The 22730-nt window shown below is 37.0% G+C and overlaps 1 protein-coding gene across 9 annotated transcripts in view; it reads right to left on the bottom strand.

The window, feature by feature from the left end:
• Positions 1-22730, bottom strand: part of baiap2b (BAR/IMD domain containing adaptor protein 2b) — a 95401-nt gene that overhangs the window by 1159 nt on the left and 71512 nt on the right. For 5 of the 9 annotated variants that reach the window (XM_051668013.1, XM_051668006.1, XM_051668008.1 and 2 more), the window contains 6 exons: positions 18264-18503; positions 16925-17123; positions 14941-15142; positions 14715-14783; positions 13963-14125; positions 11922-11959 (listed from right to left, as the gene is read on the bottom strand). In XM_051668013.1, the coding sequence (XP_051523973.1) occupies positions 11922-11959; positions 13963-14125; positions 14715-14783; positions 14941-15142; positions 16925-17123; positions 18264-18503 (911 nt within the window). Of the gene's footprint in view, positions 1-589; positions 618-3386; positions 8593-11646; positions 11699-11921; positions 11960-13962; positions 14126-14714; positions 14784-14940; positions 15143-16924; positions 17124-18263; positions 18504-22730 lie in introns of those variants that run through there. The other 4 variants (XM_051668012.1, XM_051668011.1, XM_051668007.1 and 1 more) reach the window with 4 other exon arrangements.

The following is a 22730-nucleotide window of genomic DNA, read 5'->3' as shown; positions in this document are numbered from 1 at the left end:
TATGCTTTGAAGAGATAATAAAACAGCAGAAAAAAAGGATTTCAAGCGCTATATTTGAATGAATAAAAATGGGAGGAAAAGTACAAATAAAAACTGAAAAGATGCATGCTATATCTCTCTCTTTCCCAAACCATTTACATGTCCATGGCTAATCAAAAGAACAATTTTCAGAGTAACTAGATTAACAATCACATCATGAAATGATCACATCACATTTTGCTTTAAAATATAGAATTGGATGCATGAAAGCATGAGTTTTATCACTTGAGTAATATATTATTATAGACAACATGGACTGGGGAAGAAAGAACCTGAACTGAAGTAGAATCAGGTCAAGTTATATTGTGGACTGAAATGCCAACCCTTAAATCATTTGCTCTTGGTGCTATATTATTCACAGATTTCCATTGATGAAGTGGTTAAAATATTCAATGGTTTCACTAGCATGCGATTTTTCTTGCACTCAAAAACTAATTCACAAAATATTCATTAAACCCATATAACCCCTTATAACTCAGGATCAACTACTGTAACAAAAGCAATGAATGAGATACATAAATGAACGTGGAAGAATAAAAGTGCGACTTACTCAAAAGCGTGCAAATTCAGGAACCATACTGAAAGAGTCAGAAAATGCCTGAAATTTGACTGTCTTATTAACAACATATACTATAAATCATAGAATGTGCATTATAATAAATGCTCCATAAATATGGAGTACAATCAGCATTTTAAGATTTACACTGTGCTGTGAAAACTGAGCTAAAGGGTAAAACTTGTTTAGTATTCAACATAAATTGTTTATACAAATAAATGTTCTGCAAATGTGCAGTTAAATATTGTTCTGAATTATGGATCAACAAAAATACAGACCGGAACAACACAGGACAGAAGGTCAAAGCAGGTTATTAGACAAGACAACACGTATTAACTGATTTACAAGCAGACCTCTTTTGCCAACAAACACATCAGAGTGTTTCAATCTGAGTCAGGTTGATTTATGTTTTTTACCATGAATTTTCCTCCCTGCCCAGTAGGTGGCGATATGCACAAAGTATGTGAATTGCCAAAAACAGAAGAAGAAAAATTTTAAAGTGGAGATTTATTGTAATAATAATAATTTAAAAAAGGACATAAATATTGATCTGTTTCTCACCCACATCTATCATATCGCTTCTGAAGATATAGATTTAACCACTGGAGTCTTATTGATTACTTTTATGCTGCTTTTATATGCTTTTTGGAGCTTCAAAGTTCTGGCCACCATTCATTTGCATTGTATGAACCTACAGAGCTGAAATATTCTTTAAAAATCTTCTTTTGTGTTCAGCAGAAGAAAGTCATACACATCTGGGATGGCATGAGGGTGAGTAAATGAGAGAATTTACATTTTTGGGTGAACTATTCCTTTAAAACCTGATCAAGGGCAATACTGTATATCATTCTGCTATGAAGAGCTTTCTGGCATGTTTAATTATACTAAAATGAGTGCTGAAACGTTAAATATGCAATGTAATCAGATTGTTTCACTCACTTTCAAATTCTGAGAATTAGGACTGACAGCCACTAAAAACTGCACATATATTAAGATATTAAAGATTAAAAGACTTCACTTGCAGCTGAAAATTTCAGATAAATTTAGAGACAAATGAATTACAGACAATCTCAGGATTTTGTTGCTCGTTCTGTCTCAGGGCAAGAATAAAGAGATGTAAATATCATGTTTAAGAGGGAAATACAGTGTATCCGGAAAGTATTCACAGCGCTTCACTTTTTGCACATTTTGTTATGTTACAGCCTTATTCCAAAATGGATTAAATTCATTATTTTCCTCAAAATTCTACAAACAATACCCCATAATGACAACGTGAAAGAAGTTTGTTTGAAATCTTTGCAAATTTATTAAAAATAAAAAACGAAAACAAATCACATGTACATAAATATTCACAGCCTTTGCCATGACACTCAAAATTGAGCTCAGGTGCATCCGGTTTCCACTGATCATCCTTGAGATGTTCCTACAACTTGATTGGAGTCCACCTGTGGTAAATTCAGTTGATTGGACATGATTTGGAAAGGCACACACCTGTCTATATAAGGTCCCACAGTTAACAGTGCATGTCAGAGCATAAACCAAGCCATGAAGTCCAAGGAATTGTCTGTAGATCTCCGAGACAGGATTGTATCGAGGCACAGATCTGGGGAAGGGTACAGAAAAATTTCTGCAGCATTGAAGGTCCCAATGAGCACAGTGGCCTCCATCATCTGTAAATGGAAGAAGTTTGGAACCACCAGGACTCTTCCTAGAGCTGGCCAAACTGAGCGATCGGGGGAGAAGGGCCTTAGTCAGGGAGGTGACCAAGAACCCAGTGGTCACTCTGACAGAGCTCCAGCATTTCTCTGGAGAGAGCAGAACCTTCCAGAAGAACAACCATCTCTGCAGCACTCCACCAATCAGGCCTGTATGGTAGAGTGGCCAGACAGAAGCCACTCCTCAGTAAAAGGCACATGACAGCCTGCCTGGAGATTGCCATAAGGCACCTGAAGGACTCTCAGACCACGAGAAACAAAGATTGAACTCTTTGGCCTGAATGGCAAGCGTCATGGAGGAAACCAGGCACCGCTCATCACCTGGCCAATACCATCCCTGCAGTGAAGCATGGTGGTGGCAGCATCATGCTGTGGGGATGTTTTTCAGCGGCAGGAACTGGGAGACTAGTCAGGATCGAGGGAAAGATGAATGCAGCAATGTACAGAGACATCCTTGATGAAAACCTGCTCCAGAGCGCTCTGGACCTCAGACTGGGGTGAAGGTTCATCTTCCAACAGGACAACGACCCTAAGCACACAGCCAAGATAACAAAGGAGTGGCTCTGGGACAACTCTGTGAATATCCTTGAGTGGCCCAGCCAGAGCTCAGACTTGAACCCGACTGAACATCTCTGGAGAGATCTGAAAATGGCTGTGCACCGACGCTCTCCATCCAACCTGATGGAGCTTTAGAGGTCCTGCAAAGAAGAATGGGAGAAACTGCCCAAAAATAGGTGTGCCAAGCTTGTAGCATCATACTCAAAAAGACTTGAGGCTGTAATTGGTGCCAAAGGTGCTTCAACAAAGTATTGAGCAAAGGCTGTGAATACTTATGTACATGTGTGTTGTGTGTGTTTTTTTTTTTTTTTTTTTTTTTTTATAAATTTGCAAAGATTTCAAACAAACTTCATTATGGGGTATTGTTTGTAGAATTTTGAAGAAAATAATGAATTTAATCCATTTTGGAATAAGGCTGTAACATAACAAAATGTGGAAAAAGTGAAGCGCTGTGAATACTTTCCGGATGCACTGTATGACACGAGGGCCAAAAAATATAATAAAAATAAGGTTAGAAATGACTACACAGCTTCCATCTGAAGACATTTTTATTGATCTTTTTCAAGAGTAAAAAGCCATTTAGCAACATGACACTGTTTTGGTGTAACCCAAAACACATGCATATTGGAGTATATTTTCTGTACATTTTTGTACTTCCTTTATTTTACATCCAAAATTGGGCATTCCAGAAGAAAACATTTTTAAAAAGTGGACAAGTGGAGATTTCTCTGAGCTACCCGGGGTTAGTGAGCGTGGCAGCAGTACCTCGGCCTTACTCTAGTGAAGAAAGAAGAAACACTGGCACTGGCTTCCAGTCCTTGACACCTTACTGCTTTTGTCTCTAAATTCATCAAAACAGAGATGGAAAGTGTTGGCAGAGCTATAGCAAGACGTTGGTTTAGTTACACAAGGAAAAAGTCAAAAGGAGAGCAAAAGAAAAGGGTACAGGAGGAGGAATGACAGACACAAAACACAGCCTGGGACTGGTTTTGAGGAAGAACAGTTCACCCCAAACTCAAAGGTTTTAATCATGATTTACTCGCCCCTTATATGCTGTTTCGAGCCTGACCGGATCATCAAGTCGGAACCGGATCAGTTGCTGAATTCAGAATGGCACAGTGTATACTACCATACAACACAACATATGCCATTCCTAGCTCAGCCAGTATTCATTAAATAGATTCAACTCAAATAAATGATTCATTACAAATCGGGCAATGAGTGTGTTACATGTCCTACAATCTACACCGATTAATATGCTTAAAGGTGCTGTAAGCAAGATATATATATATATATATATATATATATATATATATATATATATTATATAGAATAGAGCTAATCAGCTTGTAGTCCAAAAACCTGTTAGAGAATTTGCCATGGTTTCCCTCTGGATTTTCCTATGGGTTTTTATAATGGGGTTTTTGAACTTGTGGATAAAATCCACAGGGAACCCATGGCAAATTAGACTACCGGGTTCGCCTACAAATTTTTGTCATGGCTGAACAGTTCTATGGCATGCACAAAATGTTCATACTCCCTGAAAAATATCATTATGTGTCCTGAGACAGGCCTATCTCACCAGTCTCTGTACAGCTCTAGACCAAATTCTTTCTTCTAGCAAGTCAGTCCACTGGCAGCCATCTTTGGAATGCTCTCCGGCAGCTATTTTTCTATGTAAACAAGTGGCATGCAAGAGCAGCTCCTATCTAGTGATTGGCTCTTTTAACTGTAAAGCGGGACTTCCTTTCTACATCTGTTGAACGTTGGCCGTTCTACTTTCTCCCATTCGTTGTAATAGAAGTGGCCCATCTCTGCTAAATAAGTCCACCATCAGGCCGAATGGTTCTGAGCACAGTGAGGAATGGTTACAATAGCTTTTCCACCTGGGCATGATTCGGCACGGCACGATTAGAAACCGTTCTCGGCCCGGAATTCTCAGCACGGATAGGACAACCGTGCTCAACTATGCTGGTGGAATGCCTGTAGTGACGTCACGACTCACGATTGGTCACTTGTCAGTTGCCAAGGTTACTAATTTTTTTCTCTGTAGCTGGCCAAGTGCACTATTTGGGCAAAATAAACACACTTCTCACGTGGTCCTTAAACTCTTGCATTACCAAGGTAACGACTGACGTATTTCTTATGTACATTTGAAGTCTGTTTTCAGCACCACAGTGGGAAAAAAAATCTGTTACCGTGCTGGCTGGCCCAGATCGGCACAGAATAGAATGGTTTCGCAACAAGAACAGTTCGGCCTGATGGTGGAAGAGAGGCTATAGTCTCCGTCTAGACTCTGTAAACTGCAGAAACAATTTTGTCCGTGGGCAACTTTCTGCCTGTCAATCATTTCGAGCCTTCTCAAAGTTTTGTTGTTGACGCGGATCGTTGAGGCTTAATGCCATTTTCAGATTCATAATAGATGTCAGTTGAGGGCGCTATTTTGCTACTGTTGTGTTTGACAACCATGGGACACCGGTGTCGGTATTAACGTTTTGAAAAGAGGGGGCATTTTTAATTCAATGGTTCAATCGTTTAGAACGGCTAAAATCGCTTACAGCACCTTTAATAACTCGACAACACAAAGTCATGTAAACGCCGTAAACAGTGTTCTTTTAACGCGGTTAGGTCATAAACTGTTTTTAACCAAAAACACAAAACAAACCAGTGTTCTGGTGACTTATCCAGTGTGCACATACCTATTTACATTTTAACATAAAAATCGGAGAAAATCGCGATAATTTAAAATGTAAGCGTGGTTTGTTCATACTGTATAAACACTCTGACCATACACACTGCAGCTAAATTCAGTTGTCACTTCACATTTTAGTGCTTAATCCTGTTCTGTACACACACAGTTCAGCAAAATACGGGAGTGACAACCGCATTCTACAACCGAATTAACATTTTCAGGAATTCCACGTAGTCTGTAGGCTGCGTGACCTCTGTGAAAAGTCCTGTGAAAGTCCTTTTATAGAGTGCCACACAGAAAATATCCTTTTAACCTGACAGATTTCACTGAATTAGTGTCAAATTGTATCCCTCTGCGTTCCACACAAAGTCATACTGCTTTTAAGAGGATGAGTAAATTATGACAGAATTCTCATTTTTGGGTGAACTGTTCTTTTAAGCTGAAAATAAATGTGAAACCACATCTTTGTAGCAAAACGAGTGTACAATCTGGGTGTCTCATGCACTTGTGGTAATGACGAAGGTGCATTTTATTTAGTTGTGCATCACCTTCTGTAAAACATCTTTTCAGGAACAATACAGAGAAAATGGTAAGCAAGCACCTTTAACCTATTACTGTTCACTCACTAAGAGACAAGCAAAGAAGTGTCAAACATCAACTCTATCGCCTCTTTTATAGTTTAATCTTTTGACATTTATTTTTATTTATTTTTTTATAAAAAGGCAATTTCAAAGCCTTTAATCAGTTCCTTTTCATTACAATGGTACTAAGGTTTCGCTTTCACTCCTGTGAAAAAAGGCTAAAAAAACAAAAACAAACAAGTGGTATGTAAGTGTATTAAAAGCACATAAGACAGTGTGCTGACATAATGAACAAAGATTGATGTTAACAAAGTTGATTATTGCCAGTATTTACCCATCTTTTGAATAAAAAGCTGTAATTATTTACTGTACAGGGATGAAAATAGTCTAAAGAATAATTATTACAATTCAACAGTTTTTGAACAAACTTTTGGTATGTACAAATATAATTTGCAATGTACAAGGCACTGGCTCATATAGAGTATGGATTATATGAAAACTTGGCACATTATTTATATGGATGTATCCAGGGTTGGGGAGTAACGAAATACATGTAACGGGACTATGTATTTAAAATACAAAATATAAGTAACTGTATTCCACTACAGTTACAGTTTAAATCATTGGTAATTAGAATACAGTTACATTCAAAAAGTATTTTGATTACTGAAGAGATTACTTTGCATTTTATTGTCATTTGTTTAATTTAATATTTAGTCCTTTCAGATGGAAAACATTTATACATATAAATGATGCGATCCAAAGTGCATTTGAACAGCGGTGATACACTTTCTTATGATGTGCTATATTCAAATGAGCAGACAGAGAAGTAAGTTTGAAGTAAGTTTGGAGCAGAAGAAATAGAAATAAACCTTGTGTAAATTGTCAGCTTTACGCTAAACTAAAATGCTATTTCTAGCCATTTTACATGCACATGTTACCAGACACGATCATATTTTTTTATCAAGAAAATTCACGTTAGATCACAATTTACTGTACTGGCAGAGTTTTTATAGTCAAAACAAGTGAAAAAATCTACCAGTGCTGAAGAAGTAATCCAAAGTATTCAGAATACGTTACAGACCTTGAGTAATCAAACGGAATACGTTATAAATTTCATTTTACAGCATGTATTCTGTAATCTGTAGTGGAATACATTTCAAAAGTAACCCTCCCAACCCTGGATGTATCACAGTAGCTACACTAGATCATCTAGTGTACACTAGTCAGTAACACAGCAAGAGAAGTTTGGCAGTTCATATCTTTAAACCTGTAATTATAAAATGGATATTTCCAAATCTAAATTCTGATTAGATGAGCCGCAATTGATTATTATGATTCATTTAAGTATTCAATGAACATTGATGTATTTGACTATATTACCACCGTTTTATAAAACCAATAACACAGTTTTGCTTGTGACATGGATATTTAGGTATCAGTTGACATTTCTTTCATGCATGAACCATGCCCCTATTGTACATCACTTTTAAGAGTTCTAGAAACAACTTTTTTTTTTTCATTTTTTTTTATATCCTTTTAGTTGCAATTCAAAGGATTTGTTCCAATTCAGTACAGAACACATAACAGTCTTCACTTTAGACACAGTAAAGGTCAAATACAGTATGGAGGCCTCCTGTACATCAGAATAAAAATGTGTAATGTCTCAGAATTTCTGTTTTAATCAACACTTGGTGCAGTTAGAATACAAAACCTTAATTAAAGGGACTCCAAAATTATGAGACCACGGAGTGCATTTTACATCAGCAATATAACAATAAAATAGAATAAACATTGAAAGTTGTAAATAATTACATCAAATTCATTCAATTGCAAAATGTAAAAGGCATTAAAGAATTTGAAAACACCCAAATTAATTTTTTGATACATTTTTAATATGCTCTAAAAGTATAATTTCAGTTATTAACATTATTGTTTGTATTTGGATAAACCCGCCGACAATGTTACAACATCAAATGTAAACTTATTACCACACCAGTTTCATTTAGATCAGTGGATCTCCAGGTGGCAAAAGTGATGCATTCAGTTTATATACATTGCTGACATGTACATGCATGAAAGACAAGCAAGAGATACATATAGACAATTCCTCAGAGAAGTCTGTTTCAATACTTTTATTGAAAATAAACTCAACATCGTAATGATAGGAGCGTACACTGAGGAAAGTCAACATTGAATACTCAGCATTCCAGTTCCATTAGTATATCTGTCATGATCACCAGGCTGCTTCCAGCTGGGATAAAATAAGGGATTTAGAATGGAGGGGAAAGGGTGGATATAAATCTTCTTCCTCAGTGGGTGGAGTGAAGGGGGATGGATTGTTGAGAGATAAAGGTAGACAGGGAAGTGAGTGTGGACGGAGGGGAGGGTGGTGCCTGTCTGTGTGTCTGTCTGTCCTCTCACACTGTCGAAATCAATTTGCCCTCCGCACTGTGAAACAAAGAGAGGGAGATGCTGCCAGGTTGGGTTTGGACACAGACACATTGAAGCACAGATAACATAAAGCACTGATGTTAATGTTACTACTAATCTATCATACTGCATCTAACAAACATGTGATGGGCTGCATTTTCTACAAGACAGATGTGTGGTTCGGATGTCAGTGATAAGCAATACCTATCAGAATTGTGTATCAGGAATTCCGGTAATTGTTCATTGAAAAATATGGTTGTCTGAGATGATAAAAATGAAAAATCTTTTAAAAATAAAGCACATGTGTCAAGTTCGTAGAAATGAAACTTGTTTTCTTACATTTTTGAAAAACATTTTTAGCATTTTCTACAACAAAATTGATGTAATGACTTTAAAAATTGAATGCGGTGGAACCATCAAGAAAAAGATATTAACCTTGTGCGACCCCGCGTACACATGCGTGTATGTTGTATTTTGGCTTTGCTATATGCAACGCATATTTTAAATTAATTTAAACTGACTGAATGCTGTTCACAACACTTTAGACTGTCATTTAAGGATTAAACTTCTGAAGCACCGAGTCACGTGATACAACAGCATGGCGTTGATTTCCATGAAGCGCTTCTACAGGCGCAGAGCCAACAAAAGTGCCTCTGATCAGAAATCTCTTTAAGCTTTTTCCATTGAAACCTGCTTGGTTATAAAGAGGAGAGTCTCTAGTTTCGCTTGATGTGCCGCTTTAAAAAATGCATTCATTTTTCATACGTTAGCATGATGATAAACATGATGTACACATACGTGTACTGTGGGACATTATTCCCACAAAAGTTTAGATATTTTGAATAACTTTCCACAGTTATTTCGCTTCATTTTAATATACATTTTTTAATATTTTATTTTGTTATCACTTTACAATGCAATTTTTTTCATTACCATAAATAAGTGCATTCCTATATTCACTGTGCATTTTCACATTGAGTGGGTCAATCAATGGGTTCATCTAAAACCTGAAAAATTTTGCTTTTGGAGGCTTTATATGGAGTTAGGATGAAAATAAGGTGAATTTTGAACTGTTCTGAGACCAGTGCAGACAGACAGCACACTGGAGGTTAAGTTGTTCATTAAATAGGGAGCAAGGGGACATTCTTTAGCTTTCTATGAAGCCAAGTGCGTTCACTCCTAAATCCAACCAAAAGTTCAGTTTCAGGCTGAAGATGATGTTTGGACCACTGAACATGTTTGGCAGACATGGGACAATGGCAATCAGTACATAGATTTAGAATTTATAATGCTAAATTTTATATTAACATGATTGTTATTACAAATGGCCATTACTTTTATTCAGATTTATTTATTCAGTTTTACCAAAATTTAGCTGTAATGTCTGTAATGCCTAAAAAAAAACATGAATAACCAACACTCCTGGAAACGTAATAAACAATTTGATGAGAAAAATCTGACTTTCTATAGCTTGGTTTTATTTAAAATTTCCCAACTTACTCCCGTTGTCCACATATGTGTACATACATTTTTAGGAAAACTACTTGCTTGTTTATTAGGTGCTACTAGTTACAAATCAAAATGGAAAATGTGCACAGCAGTCAAGCTCAGGTCTCAGGAGGTTAAAGTACTTTCCTTGCACCTTGAATAAATATAATGTTTAATAAGTTTTCAAACACATTTGTTATTAATATAATTTTTTAATTATTTTTTTTTATTTTTGTACAGATATCATGAATTTTTGAGTCAAGAATATCAAGACTTTTTCTCAGGGTTATACCACATGACCTGAACAAAATGGTCCTCATCATAAAAAATGTCAAAATATCTGATGTTTTTTTAAAACTTCACACAGTCTTGAGAGTCTAAAGAGGTCCTCTCTGTTTTATGTTTTTTGTCAACATAAACAACAAAATAGCTACTTAAATATCGTTTACACCAGATCATTTTGATTTGATGGACAAAAGTTTTTCAAATATGAATAATTGTAAACAATTGTTTCACTACCTTTTTTTTAAAATGTTTTTATAAATATTAATAAAATATTATTCTGAACTACTCATGCCAACATTTTTATTTTCAGCTTTTAATGAGACTTTAATTATTACTATTATTATTATTATTTTATTACTGACTCCAGATGGTTCCACCACATGACATTTTTTACTTTAAGCCCCAGAAAGAAAATATAAAAATGTCTTCAGAATGAACTCAGAAATTGCAAACATGTCCATCATAATAGAGGTGTATTAAAGTAATTATTTTGTATTTTTGGATAATTTAAAAGATCTGAACAAAAACAATGAGCATCACGTCATTGACGCTAATATAATGTACTAATTTTTTTGAAAACATTTTTTTCCATACACTTGTATTGTGAAAATGAAGCCAATTTCTTAAAATGCATCATGGGAGTATAATCTAAATGGTGTGCAGGTCTATGTCAGGACGCCAAAGTAGACTATAGCTTTTTAAACTATAATGACCTTGAGAATGGGAAATTCCCTGACATTTGACAGAAAAGCAAGACAGGAAACAATTAGACATTAAAAGACTAATTAACACAGACACAAAAGAACAGCAAAAGCAAGAATAATAAAAAAAAAAGCAAGAATGGAATGGAAAATTAACTGTGGAAAAAAAATTAAAGGATTTGAAATAATTCATTTGCACCTGCTTTAAATTTTGTGATGCTAAGAAATTTGGGATAAAGACTGGGAAATGTCCTGCTTCCCCATAGATGACCCCAAAGTGTTTATTTGAATTGAATATAATTTTGTACCAATTTTAACAGCACCACTCTGATATTAACACAACCACAGCAGTCTCGTGCTTTAAAATTATAGTGGGATCACACAGGGTGCTTTAAACAATCCAATCGGAGTCAGAACATTTAAAAAAATGTCAAATTACTAAAACAAGTACGGCTACAGACTCCATGCCTCTCATCTATGGGAAAAGACTAAAATGATATTACTATTTGTGAGGTTTATGAAACCCATTTAAACAATCAGAGAGGTTTCTCCTTTGTTCAATATGGGTTTAGGTGCCCTTGTTTGGTCACCCGCCCACCTTATGTTTGGGCTAGACCTTCAGAAATGTCTGCTATGTTCGTCTGCTCCAGCTGCAGGTCAAGCAGACAAAACCTTTTGCTTGCCATAATTGCCATGGTTTCAGAATATTTATGTGGCATTTTTAAATCAAACAAAACCAGAGAGGAATAATCAAAATAAAACAAAGTAACGACGTAAATAACCTTACATAAAGACAAACTTAAATTCTTTTTCCATATTTATTCACGCTGGGTCTATTAGTGAGTGTAGAATCAGAGTAAATTTGAATCTTACCTTGTTTGGAATCGAGACTTGTAGTTCTCCAACCCTTGCTGCGGAGGAAGAGAGAAAACCTTTAAGTGATTGGCTTTCCTACAAACAGGCAGAAGATGGCAGTAAAAGAACACTAAAACATGTAATCTGCAGAACTGGCAATAGGAAAACCGCTGTTTGTTATGGTATAAAGGGGTAATTGAGTGCATATTGAACAGGAGCAAAGGGAAGAACCAATGGAAGTGACTTCGGGGGGCGAGAAGAACGCGATAATCTATGTCAAGGGTTTTTTTTTTTACATTACAAGCATAACAATAAATATTGACTGCAGTAGGGAGGGGACCCCGTGGTGGTGATGAGAGAGTTGTGTTTGTTCCTGGCTTCGTTACGTAACAAAGACCTACTTCTGTAGATCTGACAAAAAGCATTCCTGCATACACCAGTGTATGAGTTTTTGATGTATTGATTAAAGTATTCTGAAGTATGTCTACACAGAGGCCCCAAATTATTTGGACACTTAAGGCACACGTAAACATGTATGAATGCCATTGCATTAGACAGCAGAATATCAAACCAAGTGCCTTTTATTTAAAAGATAATAAGGCACAAAAAGAAGTTTGTTAGGTTTTAAACAATAAAACAATAGATATAGTTTTCAGAAAGAAGACAAAACATATTTGAGTACTTTTTGGTTGTCAAATGTTAATGCATCATATCCATAGTTATTGTGAGGAACTATACCTGTGTGAATTTAAAGGGAACTGACTTTATACATCCACTTAAAGGGATAGTTCACCCAAAAATGACAATTCTATCATAATTTACTCACCCGCATGTCATCCCCAGATGTGTATGTCTGTCTTTCTTCTGCTGAACACAAACAAAGATTTTTAGAAGAATATCTCAGCTCTGTAGGTCCATACAATGCAAGCACATAAAGGCAGCATAAAAGTAATTCATATGATTCCAGTTGTTAAATACATGTCTTTAGAAGCTATATATTACGTGTGGGTGAGACATAAATCAATATTTAAGTCCTTTTTTACTATAAATTCTCTTCCCTGTCCAGAAGGTGGCGATATGCACAAAGAATGCAAATTGCCAAAAACAAAAGAAGAAAAATGTGAATGTTAAAGTGAAATTGGAGATTTATAGTTAATAAGAACTAAAATATTGAACTGTTTCTCACCCACACCCATAATATCGCTTCAGAAGACATTGGTTAAACCCCTGGAGTCGTATGGATTACTTTTATGCTGTTAGACCTTCACTTTAGACCTTCAAAGTTCTGATCACCATTCACTTGTATTGTATGAATCTACAGAGCTGAGATATTTTTCTAAAAAAACTTTGTGTTCAGCAGAAGAAAGAAAGTCATACACATCTGGGATGGCATGAGGGTAAGTAAATGATGAGCGAATTTTCATTTTTGAACTATCCCTTTAAGTGTCCAAATACATTTTGTGGCCACTTTATGGTATGTAGGTATATCTTTTTCCTCTGCCTGTCTGATAAAGTTTATTCCTAGGCAACTGTACCTGATAATAATCCATTTGTATCCGTTACTATCCATCCAGGAGTTTACGAAGAAATTCTACCACAAATTCTACAAACTCTCCCATTCTAATCTTTTCTCTCTGTCCTTTTTAAATCTATATAATTGGTAAGTGTCTTTTAAAATGGCCTCTCAAAAGAAGTTTAATCAAACAAGAAAAGTATATTCTAATCTGGTCACTACCAGCTCAGTTCAGGCAGCTAAAGTAACACACACACACACACAGGAAGTGATCCTAGTTTACTTAGGGTAATGTCCTGGAATGTCCTCTATGCGGTTAGCTGGAGCTCAGGCTGCTCTAATCAAAATGTCAGCCCGCTATATTTCAGCACGCCTGATAAATGTGTGCCATCCTTTACGGAAGGTGATTAGCGTTTCAGTTCTATGAACATTTCTATTGAAGACTGTGCTAATATCAGCATACATTTGCCAGGATTAATCTGTGTGTGCTGCATATGAAAATGACACTGCATGAGAACAGACAGGGTGTTTGTTGGAACTGCCTACTTGTGAGAATCCTGGCACTGCCACGCTGCATGGTCTTTGTCGGCTGTGTGACCTGCTCTGCTGCTGGACGAGGACGCGGGCGGGCATGCCGTAGTCAGGTGTTGGCAAAGCTTTCTCTCTTTCCAGAAGATTTCCTGTGCTGCTGCTCCTGCTTTGCTGCAAACTAAAATTACACACACATATGGGTGATTCTTCAATTAGAGGAACTTTTTTGTGCCCTAGAATGATTTTAAAAATAAAAACAATCTCATTTTAAACGGTAGTTTAAGGGTAGTTTTTAATGGATTATAATAAACTTTTATTATGTCGCTTTAATGGTTCCTAATTTCCTAATAAAAGTGTTGAAATTTTAAATGCATAAAATTCTCTATTTTGATCTTGTCCCCTACCCAGACATTTTAACTTCCATTCTGTAATAAATGTGTTAAAATCAGGAAAATGCTACTTTTTCACTTTTTCATAAGAACTTTATAATCCCATTCCAATTCATTTGGTATGTATGCATACAATTTGTAGTTAATTTTTAACAAAGAGTCACTGTCCAAAATGCACCAAATGCACTTGAAGGTTGATCAAGGCACTTTAGACACACTCACACACACACACACACACACCAAGCACTTATGAATTGCATGCTTTATGATGCCATTTAGCTCATGACCATAGTTCTCTTAAAGCTGTGCCAGCACAAAATTAAATGGCATTTAGAGTTTGAAAGGCCTTTTGTAAACTCAATATTCAGACAAACTCACCTGACATGGAGTTTATTGCTGTCTGGTTCAGGAATCACACGAGTGTAGGAGAATGGGAACCAGCCTCGCCTGAGATGACAAATGTTAAAGTGGAATTTGATGCATTCATTAACTTTTTCATCATCAAAAATCATATATTTCTGTACAATCCCCCTGTGGAGCTTTGCCTATGAAACCAGACTACCAAATGGTGATTTTATTGTGATGTAAACTTCAAGGCTCTTACATTCTGTTCTTCTCATTTTCTCCATAGTGCCAGCCATCTCTGGCTTCAGGTACCAGCAGTGTGATGATGTCTCCTTCTGTAAAGCTGAGGAGGGTGCTGTTGTCCCCAGCGGCATGGGAGAAGAGCGCCTGAACACGTGTCCGCCCATTTCTCTCTAGCCCAGCTGCCATTGAGCTAGACCTAGGCAGGGTCTGGGTCTCCACTAGGGTCAAAGTTAGACATTAGTGCTGAGCACAAGCCCATTATGAACACATGTTTGTGGTTACAATTCTATGAGATGGCCAAATGTACAACAACAGGATTGCTAATTCATCCTGGCTTTAAGAGAGGCAATAGCTTTGTTTCAAAACCTAGTTGGCTGTCTACCTAGACAGCATTATAAATATATTTAATTCAATATCGATAGGTATTGGTAAAATCAAAATCCAATTAAAAACTTTGAAACTATTTTACTCATTATTTGTATATGCTTTGTATTTGTATGCTTATTAAAGAACTATGTTGTTACTTTAGCAACATGCTAAAGTTAAAACTATTCTAATTGTTCGGATACTCAAGTCGAGTATCCCATGTGCATCATGTAAGGAGCACTATTTGTGAGGTACTGTCTATGTCTTTGTCCAAATCAGTCACTTATGAGGTTCCATAACGGTTAGGATACTGCCAATGTAGGCTGTAGACAGAAAGGCAGCTTACTATGTTGCGGAACAGAGCCAAAATTCCACACTTATTAAGACTGCTTGTTTTCACCTCTTCTTAAAAATACTTCCATTAAAGAAAAGCTATACCCTTCACCTATTTTCTATCCTCTATAATCCCACCTGCTCTGCCCTGTTTTCATTTTCACCTGTGCTCGCCGTGTTATTGTCCTGTTATTTCAAGGAGAGAGTGGGACAGGTGGGCACACAGGTGCACTCTACAATGCAGAGTATGACATCAAACAACCTTATATTAAAGGAATAGTTCACCCAAAAATAAATATTCTGTATTCATTTACTCACTATCATGTTTTTCAAAACCCTTTGATTTTCTAGTTATTTATAGAAGAATGTCCAAACAGCAATTTTTGTTATAATGGAAAGGTTTAAAATAAATAGTTTTCCGTTTCAGATGCCATTGTAGAAATGTAGTATTCACAGTCAGCTCTGATTACTTTATCAAAGAGTAAAAGTGTCAAATAACAGGATGGTTACTGAGATTAAGCAAGAAGTACTCGGCTGGTCATGTGATTCTAACATGGCAGCCCCCATGTGCAGACCCTCTCCATGTAGAATAAAACAGCTTTTATAAGGTTACTGATATGACTGGAGTCTTCATTTTATGTGAGTGCTCATGAGTCCCTACATATATTGCAAAATTACAATTCATGTCTTTAGGAGTTAAACTTTCTTAATGAGGAAAAAATGACTGAGTGCACTTTTAAGTCATCACGTGACCTTCTGTAGTTACTATGAAAAGCAGACTTTTATAGTTCCAGAAGATTAGTACGTCAAATTTATATAATTTAATAATATAAACTGTAGTGAGCTATAAAATATACAGCTATAAAAATTTTAGCCTGTAAAGCCTGAAACATGGTCACCGGATTTTTTTGTGTAAATTTCTGGCAACCTGTAAGCTGCTGGTATTTTACCGTAAATGTAACGTAATTTTTTTACTGTGTAGTCTTCTACCTTTATGGTGCTTTTGTAGTGCTTTTTGTCATTTTGCCTGGCCACCATCCACTTTCAATGTATGGAAGAGAGCAGCTATGATTTCCTGCTAAACATTTACTTTGGTGGTCTACAGAAGAAAGAAAGTCATACAGGTTTGGAATAACATGAGGGTAGGTAAATAATGACAAGTCATAATTTATGGGTGAAATATCCTTTTAAAGTCATGGTGAGTTAAAGTAAACAAGATTGCAAATTTAAACATGCCATCAGCAGACGTTTTGTTTGTTGCACTGGCAAAGTTCTGCAACAATCTTGAGCCTGTGACTTACCCAGAGTATTTTTGGGCTTGGCAAGAGCCACCTTGCGAACAGGCAGGGTGTTGGAGTAGGTCTCTCCACCGTGTCTGTGGATCTGTGCGGAAGTTTTCTCGTGTGCGGCTCTGGTCTCCATCCAACGGTGGTAGTCCTCTCCTCCATGAACACCTGATGTGCCATTCAACATGGGCACACTTTCTGCTCCCATCATTCTCTGCAAGACAATCACTTCTTTAAGGATATTTAAGGTACCTAATTTTTCATGTGTACGTAAATGCATTTCTCCTTCAGTCTCTTGATGCTGGAAAATTGTCATTTCATGCCTGGCAGTTTTAGGAGTTTTAACAAGGTTACACTTTGTTAAAGGAATATTCCAGGTTCAATATAAATGAAGTTCAATCGACAGTATTTCTGGCATATTGTTGATTACCACAAAAAATAGACAATTTTACAACTTCATTGCCATGACGAACCCTAAGACCCTAAAATGACTGTAAAAATTACAATTTGACCAACTTTACAGCTCAAATAATACATGAGTTTTAACAGAAGAACTAATATAAGCTTCACATTTATAAAACCCTCCAAATATTTGCCCCATACACTTCCATTGTAAGTGCCTCATTGTGACCTTGATTTTTTGTTTTGTTTTTGCCATTTTGTAAAGAAAAGGAGGGACGAGTCAAAATTATTTTTTGTGGTTATCAAAATGATGCCACAAATACTGTCGATCGAACATAACTTGTATTGAACACGGAATATTCCTTTAACACTGAAAAAAAGTCATGAATAAAGCCCTGATCTCATTTTTTAAGATCTACTAGTCCATTTAAAATGTCACTTGTGAAGTTCATCAAATTTGCAATCTTGATTTAAATAAATAAATCACTTTAAAACTTTCATTCCATTCTGCTTCACCAGTAGTGCCTCAGGAAATGTTAGTGCGCCATAAAAAATAAACTGTAAACTGAAGGGAATTGTAAGTGTAAATGCCCGCAGGTTTCAGATTACTCTCTTCACAGTAATGTGGTCATTAGGAAACTGTATTTAAATGACTTTATAACCATCTATACCGAGCTTGAGAAGAGAATTCATCATTCCTCTGGCCATGAGTGCACCTCCCACCCTAAACACCCTCAGGACTTAATTATACACATCATTAGTGCTACCATTTACAAATTTACTAGTTGCAACATTCACTGACTACTAACAACTGAGACATTGTATCGTTTTGTGGCTCACATTTGTTATAGCAATAACAATTTTTCCTTGGGTCAAACTGGACAAGGTTGGAGGTGACATTGTTCCATAAGGAAATCATTTCTGATGAAAACCTCCCTTCAATCCAACTTACCGTCTGTTGGTTCCCCATGAGAGCTGCAAGCTCTGGTGGCACAGGTAGTGGCTTGGCTCCAGGAATGGGGTCTGAGATGGTCAGGTTTGTTTTAGTGGTGTGATGGGAACTGGCCCCTATAGTCCCACCGGCTCCTAAACCCATTTGCTGGGTCAGGAGCATTGCTCGATCTGGGAGTTTATTTGGGTCGGCGCATGCTTGTTGCCACAATGGGATCTTCTGTGTCAGCAAATCTCTGCCCTAAAAACAAACAAACAGCAGCACAACTTGTATTGTTACCCAGTATAAAGTGTTTGTACCCAGTAAATGATGAAAGAATTTTCATTTCTGGGTGAACTATTCCTTTAATCATAGAAAGTCCATTTGGGGGATATCACGCATAGCAAAACAACCACAGATTCAAATATGGACACTCTACTTGTGAAAACAAACTTGAGTTCCCACAGAGCCGAGGTTTCAGGGTTGAGCTCCTCACTGATGGACTGATAGAAGGAGGGAAAGTGATAAGTGTGATAAAGTGATCCCTCCTGCACCTCCTGTTCCTCTGAAGCTCTGAGACATTCCTCTCTATCCTGACAACCTCCCCTCCCTGAAGCCTAACATCATTACTTTACCCCATGCACAGGCACAAAGTCTGGCTGAGCTACGACCACTAGCCTAAAGACCTCTAAATGTGTGTTTATTTAAACCTAACTTTGAAGACCCACATTTCAGAGAAATGCTATAAAAATTGACAGTTAATTTGGTGTTGTTGTGGTGTAGTGATTATTTTTTACTCATCCTCGTGTCAAGCCTTTATGACTTTTTTTTCTTCCCTGGAACAAAACTTCAAAGAAGTAGTTCACACAGCTTGTGCACTATTTTCTAAGTCTTCTGAAGACATATCATAGTAGATTTGTTTGACGAACAGACCAAAATTGAAAACATTATTCACTGATAGTCTTCCACTCCACAAAAGCTCTGAAATCTCACTCTTGTTTTTCAGATCGTAAAAATGGCATGTCGACACATTGTGGCAGGTTTGACATAATTAATGCCAAATGGCATTGGTTCTCACATCTGTTGTAACTGAGCATGGTGTAGAAGTTTAAATGGACATAATGGAGAGTGAGATTTGACATTTTCATTTAATAAAAACTTAAATTGGGGGGCCTGGGTAGCTCAGCGAGTAAAGACGCTGACTACCACCCCTGGAGTTCGACTCCAGCCAGGTCTCCTAAGCAACCAAATTGTCCTGGTTGCTAGGGAGGGTAGAGTCACATGGGGTAACCTCCTTGTGGTCGCTATAATGTGGTTCACTCTCGGTGAGGCGCATGGTGAGTTGTGCGTGGATGCCGCGGTGGATGGCGTGAAGCCTCCACATGCGTTATGTCTCCACGGTAACACGCTCAAGCCACGCGATAAGATGCGCATGTTGCCGGTCTCAGATGCAGAGGCAACTGAGATTCGTCCTCCGCCACCCAGATTGAGGCACTACACCACCGTGAGGACTTAGAGTGCATTGGGAATTGGGCATTCCAAATTGGGGAGAAAAAAGAAAAACAAAAAAGAAAAAAAAGTAAAGAAAAACCTTACATTTAAGTCTGTTCCTCACAGAAAGCTATTGTATGGCTTCTGAAGACTTGGGATATAGCACATGAGTCATATGGACTGCATTACTCTTATGGTGCTTTAATGTGTCTTTTGTCCTTTTTGGAGCTCGACTGTTATTTACATTTACATTTATGCATTTGGCAGACGCTTTTATCCAAAGCTATACAACTTTCTTTTTTCTGGTGAATATTTAAAGTATTTTTTTGCAGAATATTTTCAATACAAGGACAGTTCAAAGTGACAGTTCAAAATTTATGCATTTGGCAGACGCTTTTATCCAAAGCTATACAACTTTCTTTTTTCTGGGGAATATTTAAAGAATTTTTATGCAGAATATTTTCAATACAAGGACAGTTCAAAGTGACAGTTCAAAATTTATGCATTTGGCAGACGCTTTTATCAAATCCCCCTGGAGCAACCTGGAGTTAAGTGCCTTGCTCAAGGACACAATGGTGGTGGCTGTGGGGATTGAACCAACAACCTTTTGCTTACTAGTGCAGTGCTTTAGTCCACTACGCCACCACCACTCCATTATTGTTATCACTTTGAACTGTCCTTGTATTCTGCATAAAAATTATTTAAATATTCCCCAGAAAAAAGAGAGTTGTATAGGTTTTGATCGGCATGAGGGTGAGAACATGATGATGAAATGGCCATGTTTGGGTTAAACCTTTCCTTTTGATTGTCTGTGTACGAAGTGTACTGTAGGTTGCACTGGATAAAAAATGCATTGCAAATTCCCAGGAATACATCTTATTGGATGGATTTGTGTTGTGTATGCTTTTGAATATTGACAACACCTTTCATCTAATTTTATCTCCCCGTTTGTTCTCTACTCAGAACACCACTATAGTCTCTATAGCAGTGTTTTGCAAACTATGGGTCGTGACCCAAATTGGGTCGCATAGCCATACACGTTGGGTCGCGACATATTTTGATATGTGTAATTATTTCCTTAGTAAAAGTAACTGAATTTGTTAAGAGCAAGTGCGCTCTGTTCAGTGCACTCTTTTTTGCTGTTGCGCTGGACGTGACTTGTTTTTGGCTGTTTTCCACAATATAATTTGATAGACTTTCATCGCGATATCAATGTCGTGAATCAGTATATCGTGAACATGAATTCGGGCACTGGCAAGGGTGTTCATCCACTAAACATTTGGACACTTATGACTCAGTTATCTGTGACACGATAACAAGCTCACACATTCAAGTGCAGCTGTTATTAATCAGCACCATTGCTGTTTAAATGATACTATCATTCATCTTCATTGAAAATATTAAAACGTACAGTGCAATTATGAAAGATAAATTACATTAAATAAAGAAAAAAAAAAGAGACATTTCCGGTAAGGGAACATAGTGAGCTACGATGCTCCCTGGTTTTTATGGTGCATTGTGGGATTTTTTATGGAGCAAATATTTCAGTGCACTGGAACAAGTTTGCGATTGAGACAGCCCTAGAAATGTCCGACTCTCTGATCAGTGCCCTGACTACTGAACTAGGGAGCTGATTGAGAAACACCCAGAGTATCAGAAAGAGCGAGGAGCACCAATAAAGCATTATGTGGGCAGTTCAAACTTTTGAGTCGCTCTTAATAAGATGTCATCATCCTTACGTGGCACCCGGCACCATAGGTTGAAGAGAAAGCCACGAAAATCCTGTCAGAACAAGACGAAAAGTTCAAGTAAGGAAAATAGTTAAGAAACTGATGTAGCGGTGAAGATAAGCATACATATGCAAGTACTGTCTATCAAAGTGGCATAAGTGAGTAAGCTGCTTACAAACAATCATTCTGTACTGTTGTGTGTAATGCAGTTTTTTCATAGTCCAGTCCTTAATAAATAGAAAGACATCAGTTCAGTATGAAGAATAATGGTCAGCTTGACACAAATTTATTGATCTTATCTGTTCTGTGGAAACTATCATTCACCAATGTATGAAGCTTTTACCATGGCAACCAATATTTTCTGCCAAAATACCATAGTTAGGCTTGTAGAATCTTTTCCTGACAAGAAGATCCCACCAGGTTTGTTTATCTTTTGTTTTAACAATACCTGTAGTAACTATGGTATATTTTGGCAGAATATGGTTCACATGGTACATGTTTGTATGGGATACAAAATATGATGCTTTCCAGTTCAAAATGGATTACATTTATTTTATCAATATCAACATATTTTTTTTCTTTACTTCTACAGTTTGAGTGTGCATGTCTGTGTGCATGTTTAAATGTAATTTTTTATTTATTTTTTTTGTGTCTGTGAAAGAATAATAATGATTTCTGTGGGAGTATTTCTATATCACAATTGTTTTAGTTATAAAAAAGTGAACTAATTAAAGGATATAGCAAATACACCGTATTGCACGGTTTTGTAATCATGGGTCCTGGGCCGAGAAAGTTTAAGAACCCTTGCTTTATAGCTCTACTAGAAGGCACAGGTTAGTACAGGCTCCCCACAGACCTCTTCTAAGTCACGACCACACACCACCCTGCCAAAGCAATTATCACCCGCCTGCCTGTCCGAGCACCTGTCGACTCAGTCATGACCTCATCAGGTTCACAGAGTTAAAAACACTGCCGCTGTTTTCATTGTGTGGTTCAAATTAGCAGATCTGAGAAAGCAAAAAGCATTAAGAGGTACAGAGTGATGGTGCAGTGTTTATGCCATTACACGCACAAGATTCAGTGGTCTATGTATTGGTGTTTTAAAAGAAATATTCTGGGATCAATACATTGTAAGAGCACTTACAATGAAAGTGAATGGGGCCAATTTTTGGAGGGTTTAAAGGCAGAAATGTGAAGATTATAATATTATAAAAGCATTTACATAAATTCTTCTGTTAAAACGTGTATTAATTGAGCTGTAATGTTG

This window comes from Myxocyprinus asiaticus, chromosome 32 (genome assembly GCF_019703515.2).
Source record: "Myxocyprinus asiaticus isolate MX2 ecotype Aquarium Trade chromosome 32, UBuf_Myxa_2, whole genome shotgun sequence".
Classification (NCBI taxonomy): Eukaryota; Metazoa; Chordata; class Actinopteri; order Cypriniformes; family Catostomidae; genus Myxocyprinus; species Myxocyprinus asiaticus.
Note: the sequence above shows the minus strand (reverse complement) of the source record. Positions and strands in the feature narration are given on the sequence as shown.